Here is a 9,182-nt window from a genome sequence, read left to right on the forward strand (position 1 = left end):
AGGATCTTCTTAAGGGCTTGGAAGCACCTCTTTCAAATGAAAACTTCAAGGAGGGTAGTGCCCTGCTCTGCTCCAGGCTCCATCACCTCCCTGACACAGAGAGCATGCCCAGATGGCCATCATGATTACCAGAATGAGCTTTCTTTTTCTTTTAATCCTCACCTGAGGATGTACCTATTGATTTTAGAGAGAGAGGCAGAGAGAGAAACAAAGGTACATCGATTGGTTGCCTTCTGTATGTGCCCGGACCAGGGATCAAACCTGCAACATTTTGATGTATGGCGACAATGCCCCAACTACTGAGCCACCCAGCCAAGGCTAGGATGGGCTATCTGGAGAAGCCTCTGCCTGGTTAGATAAAGTCTGGAGTTTCCTTCTGGCTTTGTGATCGATCTCCTTCACCAACTGCCTGATATGCGCATGGCGACAGTTCAGTTGAATGGTTATTTAACAGCAAAGCTGTTTGCTTTCCTTTCCACATTTGTGGAGAGGACTCTCTCTGGATGGGTAAGGTCTAAGGAGGAGGGGGCTTCAGTGGGAGGCTGTGGATCTGGGACCTGGGGCAAGGATCCAGGATTCATGGATGTTAAGCAATAAGATAAAGCCTAGAGGACGAAGACAACATGACAGTTGTGCTGGTTCATGTCGGCATCACCTTGGCTTGGCTAAGCTAGGGTACACAGTTTTTGGTCAGATATCAGTCTAGATGTTGCTTTGAAGGGATTTTGTAGATGAGCTTAACACCAAAATCAGTAGACTTTCAGTAAAGCAGATCACCCTCCATATGTGGTGGCTGCACCCAATCCACTAAAGGCCTCATACGAAAAAGACTGATATCAGAAGGAATTCTGCCTCCAGATGGACTTTGGACTCAAAAATACAACTCTTGTGCAGTGATTACCAGAGGGAAAGGGAGGTGGGGGCAGGTAGAAGGTATAGGGGGATAAATGGTGATGGAAGACTTGCCTTGGGGTGGTGAACACACAATATAGTATACAGATGATGTATTATTGAAGTGTACCCCTGAAACCTATATAATTTTATTAACCAATGTCACACCAATAAATTCAACAAAGAAGAAATTTTTTATTTTTTATTTTTAATGCAACCATTCCCTAAGTTTTCAGCCTGCTGGCCCATCTTGCAGATTTTGGACTTGCCAGCACCCACAAGCATGTGAGTCAATTCCTTATATATGCATCCTACTGATTCTGTTTCTCAGGAGACCCCTACCTAGTTCAGTCATAAAGCCGTAAACATGAACACACAGCAATTAACTGCATAGAGAAAAATACTGGACATGCAGGAAGATCTCAGTAAGATGCAATTATAATGGACTATTTTAATGTAATGTTATAAAATTGTGTCCCCTAGAAAAGTAATACAGCCCCCAAACAACCTTAGGCAACACATCCTCATATCATTATCCAATACAATTAGAAATACATAATAAAAGATGACCACAAAGTCTTAATGGCTCAGGTAAACTATACTATGTGCAAGCATTATATTGGTGAGGAGGTGAAAAGAAAAATTAGAAACCCTTCCTAATACAAAGCAAAGAGGAATGTAAACTAGCAAAACTATGGAACACAGGAAAATGTCATTCAAGGGGAGATTGCAGGCTTTGAGCACCTTAGTTATTCAACATGGAAGATGACAGAGGTTAGACTTCCTCTTAAGAAATTAGGAAAAAAGAACAAAAACTAAAACAAAAAAATAAATAAATGAAATTAATAAAGATAAAAGCTGAAGTTAATGAAACAGAAAACAGAAGAAAAGGAGAAATCAACTCCTTGTGTTTTTTCTTTGAAAAGACCGATGAAATGCATAAATGAGAAAGGAGATGTAACAGTGGAAAATTATAACAGTGGGGAATTATAACCCACCCCACCATTCCTTTGACATTGTTTCTGTAAATACTGACTCTGACTAACATGTAGCTTATAAACAGCATGTTTGTGAAAGAATCCTAGGAATTAACTTCAAAAGATACAAACTGACCTCAAGGCATCCCAGCTGGGGGAGATTTGCTGACCTTCAGCTGTGCATCCAGAATGATGTGAAGCCAGGATGACTAAACCAGGGTGACGCACACTGGACCATCAACTGGCCTTATCAGAATGGACTGTGCTTGTCTGCACGTAGAGAACTTTGTAACCCTCTCCCTTGATCTCTTTATTCTGTTCCCCTCTCACTCCTTATCAAAACTTCTGCCTCCACTGAAATGTGGAGATGGGTTTTGAGACATGAGTCCCCCATCTTCCAGGTGGCCAGCACCTAAAAATAAACCAATTTCCTAATAAAAGAAGCACACATGGGTTAAAAGATAAATAAAAAAGAAGTACAAATAGGTAGTTACAGAATAGCTATGGGGATATGAAGTACAGTATAAAAAATGGAATAGCCAAAGAACTTACATGCATAACCCATTCATATGAGCAATTGTGTGGGGATGCCTGAGGGAGTGGGGGGTGCTGAGTGGAGTGAAAAAGGGAAAAAATTGGGACAACTGTAATAGCATAATCAATAAAATATAATTTAAAAAAACAAACACCACTTTCCTTAACATCAGCACCTGCCTCTTGAGTATTGGCTTTCATAGCAGCAGGCAGCCTGACCTGCTTTCGGTTACAATGCCTAATCTTACAATCCCCCTAGCAGTGTTTGAGAGTTCCAGTTCCCTCACATCTTCACCGCCACTTCATATGGTCAGGGCTTTTTTTTTTTTTTTTTTTTTTTTTTTTTGTATTTTTGCCATGCTAATAGATGTTAAATATTCAGGAATTTTGAGGTTTGAGTTAAACACCACCATTATTAAAAATTAAATTATAAACTTCCAGTTAAATTATATTTAAAACAAAAGAGATACTCAAAACTCATGTCTTATTTCACCACATTTTATTGTTAGCTATCATGTCCATTTGGTGGGACTCTATGTTACAGTGTGCTACATGTGCAGCCTGAAATTGGCCTGGTGGAAGGATTCATACCATGGGAATCAGCATACACTGTAAACCAAAGCTTGATCTATTATTGTTTGGTTGATTATGTACTTGAGTCTATAGTCATTCCATTGTGAATAGCAAAAAAGAATGAGAGAGAGAGAGAGAGAGAGAGAGAGAGAGAGAGAGAGAGAGAGAGAGAGAGAGGAGAAGACTTTTTCAATATCAAAAAGTATTATACAATTCAGCAAAGGAGTCACTCATGTCACCAGTGAACATGTGAAGTTCTGACATGCATCTTTGTTGTTTCACTTTTGTCTTACTCATTAAGACAAAAAAAAATGTCAACCAACATTGATGTGGGAACCACAGTCATTCAACAGTTGCAATCATGGGTCTAGTACAGATACTAGAGTTTGGCAAAAAAAAAAAAAAAGTCATTGAAGGGGTTTTGTGAGAATCAACTGGCCATATGAAATTCATAGTGTATTGTATATGTGATTACATATTTTGTATATATTGGAGATTTTATTATTTTTTAAAGATTTTATTTATTTTTAGAGAGTGGGGAAGGGAGGGAGAAAGAGAGGGAGAGAAAACTCAACGTGCAAGAGAAACATCCATTAGTTGCTTGCACACTCCCAGCTCAGAACCTGGTCCACAACCCAGGCATGTGCTCCGACTGGGAATTAAACCAGCGACCTTTCAGTTTGTGGGATGACACCCAACCCGCTGAGCCACACCAGTCAGGGTTGGAAATTTCATTATTTGTAAATTGTGTGCTTACATCCTTTATATCAGTAAAATGTATAATAAACATATCTGTTTGTGTGTATATATCATATATACATATCTATCTACCTACCTAGAGACAGACAGAGAGAGCTAGAGATAGAGAAAGAGAGGTTTACATTTACTTTCCTGGAAAGCTGCTGTCACCCATTTATCAGCACATCACTGCTTTCAGGCAGCAGTAGGGCATGCCCCAGCCTGTCTGTGCAGCACAGAAGGCATGAAGCTTAGTCTGGACACCTCGAGTATGGGCTCAGAGAGGGCACCCAAGGCCAGGCCACCGTGAGGTCAGGAGAACCCAGAGTGATGAGGGAGATGCACCTAGGCCTGCAAAAGATGAGAGTGCACAAAATCGGACACCAGTCTGGGGTGGTAGCAATGACCACAAATTGGGGTGTTGACCTGCTCACCAGGGCCTGGAATCCAGCCCTTTCTGCCTTGCCTGCCAAGTGAGAAGGGACCCTCTTGGCATCACCCACTCAGTGAGTCAGTGGCCTGGAGCCTGGCCAGCCTGATAAAGGGGACTCAGCTCTGCCTGGGTACCAGGGAATCTGAGAAGCCTGGGCTGCATATACTCTCATGGTGCCCCAAATATTTCAGCTACTGCCTGGTGCAGGCTCCTGACCTGAGGCCGCACCCTGTCCCGGCCTTGTGACACCCTCCCAGGTGGGTGCTCTCCTGGGGCAGGGAGCCAACTAACCCTCCTCAGGAAGCTCAGCAGTGCACAGACCACACTCCCAAACAAGCCCCTGCCGGCCTCTCCCTTATCTTGCTCCCTCCCCACCCCTTCCATTCTGTCTTTGGCCAGGCCCCAACCCCTTTTACTCCTTCCTTCCTTAGTTGTCTTCCTCCCTCTCCAGGTCTGCTCTAGTCCCTTTTCCACATAGCAGCCTAAGAAGTGTAAAAACAGAAACCAGATCCTGCCCCTCCTCTGCTTATAACCCACTATGGCTCCCCATTGCCATCAGGGTCATTTCAGACCCTCTGGCCTAGGGAATGAGGGTGACCTGACATGGCCACTGCCTGTGATCTGGCCTCACAATTGTGCCACCTTGCACATTGTAGTGGCTCTAGTCATTTTGACCTACTTAGGATTCCCCAAACGGGCCCAGCTGGATCAAGGCTCAAGGCTTTGCTCCTGCGAGTCATTCTCGGGCGTGGCCACAACCCACCCCTTCTCACCTGCTCTCCCTGTCTCTCAGACATCCCTCCCCTGCCTTGCCCCATTGTTTGGTGACACAGGTGGGCCCCCAGAAGCAGGTTAGCTAACTCTCCAAAAAGCACAGCCAAAGCAGCTGCTGAGAAGCTGCCCTCCCCACAGAGCAGCCCCCTGGCCCTCCTCAGGCCATGCCATGAGGGACATGAGCCCAGGACAAACCCCTTCCTCACTGTTGCCCTCACTGCACCAGCTACCCCACCTCTTCTTCATGTCTGGGGTCAACTGTGCAGCCCACCTTGCCTCTGGGCACAGCCTGGATCCCCATCATATCCCTCACCCTGCACACTCTAGTGGGGCCTTTACATGTATGTGCCTGCGTGCAGCTGGGGACACCTCCCTTACTCTCTAATAGCCCAATTGCGCCAGGCACTGTGTTGCTCTGCCAACCGATCATATAATTTCATCTTGTTGCAGAGCAGCCACAGAGGCTCTGGAAGAAGGAGCTGGTTCAGGGTCCTGCAGGAGCAAGCGCTGGAGCTGGGCTGTGCATCTGTGGGCTCAGCTCCCTGGGCTGAGAAAGTGGGAGCTCCTTGGGGGCTGAGAAAGTGGGAGCTCCTTGGGGGCTGAGGCAGCAGGTCCTTCCATCTCCCCCCAAGGCACAGATTCAGGGCGGCACAGATTCAGGGCCACAGCAGATGCCCCTAAGTCCCTATTCACTCATTTCTTGGGTCTCTAAGGTGACAGTGCAGGGAGGGGGTGATAATTGGGACAAAGATAGGAGACAGCCAGGGAGGAGGCCTGTGAGCACTGATGTCTTTCCCAGCCACTCCCCCACCCCAGGCCACAGGGGGGCTGCCCTGAGTGGATCCGTGCCTGTCCCTCTGGGCAAGGCATTGGGGTGTATAACCAGAAAGACAGCGGGTAAACAGTTGGCAATGTTTATTGTGAGACAGGGTGAAGGGTGGGAGCCCAAAGCAGCAAACTTCAGCAGGCCAGGGGTGAGGCTGTGAGGCTGGGTAGACCAGGCAAGTGCCCAGCTAAGAGGATAGGGGCGAGGCAGCGAAGGACTGGTCCGGTTACTACTCCAGACCTCAGAATCCAGCTGAATGGTGAAGGCTGGCACAGCTTGTGACGCAGGAGGTGGGCCTTGTCCCCTTGGGCGGCAGTCACCGAGCCCCTGGTACTCAGACCTTCGGGCTTGGGCCATCAGGCGGCATGTACATGGGCTTGATGTGAGCCCAGCTGCGGGCTTGCTTGTCAGCCCAGGCAAGCAGCTCAGCAGCACGGTGCAGAAAGACCATAAGTAGAGTGTGCACATCGCCCTCAGCTGAGTGGGCTGCACTAGGCTCTGCCTGGAAGTAGCGGCGAAAGAGGCTTCCCAGGCTGTATCCCTTGCAGCCCTGGGCCCGGGTGCCATGGCTGTGCGCATGGTCCAGGCCCCGCAGTGCTGGCAGTGTATCCAGGCAGGTGGTATCCCAGGGCAGGTGGGCACCTAGGCGCTGCAGCTCTGTGCACAGCAGGGGGAAGTCGTAATCAAAGCCGTTGTGGGCCACAAGGCAGATGGGGCCCTCCTGGCGGCTCAGGAAGGCCTGCAGTGTCCGCACCACGGCCTCATCGAAACCAGCCTTTTGGCACTGTGCCAGGCCCTCACTACTCAGGCCGGTGATTTCACTGGCCTTAGAGGTGAAGGGGCGCTCTGGGCACATGCACAGCGTGAGCTTGTCTAGGACCCGGGGCAGCACAGGGGTGCCAGCCTCATTGTGCTCCAGGTTCTCCAGTGAGGAGCGGTGGACGGCATACAGGGAGATCTCGGCAATCTCAGGGTCCACATTGGGGAGCCCAGTAGCTTCCAGGTCCAGGAAGACAAAGGTCTGAGCCCGGGGGACCTCAGACATGGTGACGTTCACACAGGGACAGTGACACCTAAAGCTGCCAGAGCAAGAGGCACAAAACCTGAGGGCCAGAGACGGGGCCAGCCACCCGCAGGTGTCCTAGTGTCCAAAGCTCCAATCCTTCTGAGTCCACTTGCTGCCACCCCCACCCCACCTGAAGGGACTTCAGGCTCTAGGAGCAATTTCTAAAGCCCACCTTCGGAGAGACTACTAAGGTGCCTGCAGAGCAAGGAATAGCGACCATAGTCTGTTGCTTCTGTCCAGGGTGAGGCTTTCCTAGGGTCTCATCACCTCTCCATTCTGGCCCCCAATCCCTCCTTGGCCATCCCCACTACCACCTAGTAAACAGCGAAAGAAAGGCCTGATATGCCTAGACCCCTCTGCCTTTTGCCTTCAGGTCCATGCCATCAGGGACACAGGAGGTACAGCCCAGGATGGTATCTTCACTAAGTCACTGGCCAGGAGCCTCAGGCATAACAGCCCAGGTCTGCACCCCTAGGGTCAGCTGCCAGGAAGCAGGCACTTGAGAAAGCCCCACAGTCATCTTCAGCCTCCCTGGTGCTCAGGTATTGGCCTCAACCTTGCTTCTACCTGCTTCTGGGCTCTCAGTGGCTGTCCTCACCAACCCAGCCATGCTGACTTACCTGGGGCAGACGCTGGCTGGCTTCCTGGGCTGCTGGGCACTTGTCTCTGCACAGGCTGCTCCAGGCGGCTTTTAATCAGTGGCCTTTAATCAGCAGCCCTGGCCCGCCCCCAGCCGCCTGTTGGGCAACAAGGAGGCCTGAGGCCGCAGGACCTGTGTGGCTGGCTGAACACCCCCTTCACTTGCTCACAGCCACTGGGACACACGCCCCATGTTTACAGATTGGAAAGAAGGCTCCCAGAATCTCGACTAACCGATAGACCATGGGCTGAGGACTCGTTGTCAGGCACAAGGAGGAAGCCCCTGCCTTCCACCCAGCCCAATCTCCAAGTCTGAGCTGGCCAGGCGGCAGCAGGTAGGCCCAGCCAACCTGGGTTACACGCCCAGCCCCATACTGGAGCACCTCTCACAAAGGCAAGATACCCCTTCTCCAGGGTACAGTCCCTTTCCTTCACAGGGGACCAGGTTGCCTCTTGTAAAGATAAAGTGACCTTGGAGTGGGAAGGAAGCACCTGCATACACCATGCTCGGCCATGAAGGGGAAGGATGTATTCTAAGGATGGGGCATCAATATCACCCCAGTGAATGAGGGCAGCTCATGGGTACAATGACACATATTATCTAAGGAGCCTTTAGCAGATTGCAGAGGCTTCCAGGTTAAGAAGAAGGGAGGTACGTGGGCTTCGGCTGAACCGATCCTTCCCCTCTGAAGAATAAGCAATGTGAGGGGAGTGGATAGGGGACTGTCTCCGTGGCACCCACAGCCTCAGAACCATGGCAGCTGGGGTGAAGCCCAGCCCCTCAGATCCTGGGCTCCAAGGCCTTCCCAGCCCACTAGGTTCAGTCAAGGGCAAAGGACAGTCAAGACAGGAGGGAAGCAGGGCCATTCCTGGTCCAGGAAGCAGGTAGCTTTACCTGAGGACCTCATTCTGGAGAAAGATGTGCTAGCACTTGGCCTGTAAAGTTGCTGGCACATCTGGGCAGTGGTGACCATGGGCCTGTCTTCTCACTTCCTACCATAGCTGTCTGGGGGATGCCCCAGGAAGGGAACCAGGGCCAGGGGCTCCAGGAGAAAGCCTGGCACCCATCTCCTGGCAGCCTCATTTGCAGCACCCACAGGAGACTCGGGGAATTGACGGTACAACTGCAGGGAGCAGGGCAGAGATGGGGTGCAACTAAGACTGGCAGCCAGGATGGGCCTCCCCAGCAAGCCAAGTGTTTAGAGGGAAGCCCCCTTAGGCCTGACACTGGGCTGAGGAGGCAGGGTCCCCACCAGGTTTACCTGTTCCTGTGCTAGGAGGGAGGGAGGTGGCTGTGACAGGCACTTCTCAGGAAGATACTGGGTCACCCTGAGAAGCCCAGAGAGCAGCTTCCTGGACAACCAGTCAGGTCACCAGCAAGAATTCCCCTGGCTGGTACCAAGAGCTCTGGGGAGGGAAGAGCCAACTTGGACCCTGCCTGCTAGATCCCAGATGTAGTGGGTGCAAGGGACGGGGCTGAGGGATTGTCAGGAGGCCTCACATGGGACCTTGAGAGTGGTCATGGGAGTGGCTGCAGCAGGGCATGGGGCAGGATCTGATCACAGGCAGCCAGGTGCCACAGCAAGGTAAAAACTTCCAGTACTTGGCAGTACCAAGCTTAACTGGACAGTGGCAGGAGAAAATGCAAAGCAACAGGAGGTGCTAGTGCCTGGAGCAGACAGGGCACAAGAGGGACAGGGCCCAAGCCCCCCCAGGACAGCAGAAGGCTCA

The 9,182-nt window shown here is 50.3% G+C and overlaps 1 protein-coding gene across 1 annotated transcript; it reads right to left on the minus strand.

Annotated features, from left to right (window-relative positions):
* Window positions 1–5,820: 5,820 nt before the first annotated feature.
* TREX2 (three prime repair exonuclease 2) lies at window positions 5,821–7,513 on the minus strand. Its single transcript, XM_090265078.1, has 2 exons — window positions 7,433–7,513; window positions 5,821–6,825 (listed from the first exon to the last, which is right to left on the minus strand). The coding sequence occupies exon 2, from the start codon at window positions 6,789–6,791 to the stop codon at window positions 6,081–6,083; it is 711 nt and encodes a 236-aa protein (XP_090121204.1). The 5' UTR covers window positions 6,792–6,825; window positions 7,433–7,513; the 3' UTR covers window positions 5,821–6,080.
* Between the last annotated feature and the right edge of the window lie 1,669 nt (window positions 7,514–9,182).

The sequence above is a fragment of the Furipterus horrens genome, unplaced genomic scaffold, assembly GCF_987537825.1.
Source record: "Furipterus horrens unplaced genomic scaffold, mFurHor1.1.pri manual_scaffold_17, whole genome shotgun sequence".
In the NCBI taxonomy this organism is placed as follows: Eukaryota; Metazoa; Chordata; class Mammalia; order Chiroptera; family Furipteridae; genus Furipterus; species Furipterus horrens.

What these genes read in the sequence shown, in the direction of transcription:
- TREX2 (XM_090265078.1), bottom strand. Translation starts at nt 6,791, where the DNA reads ATGTCTGAGGTCCCCCGGGCTCAGACCTTTGTCTTCCTGGACCTGGAA.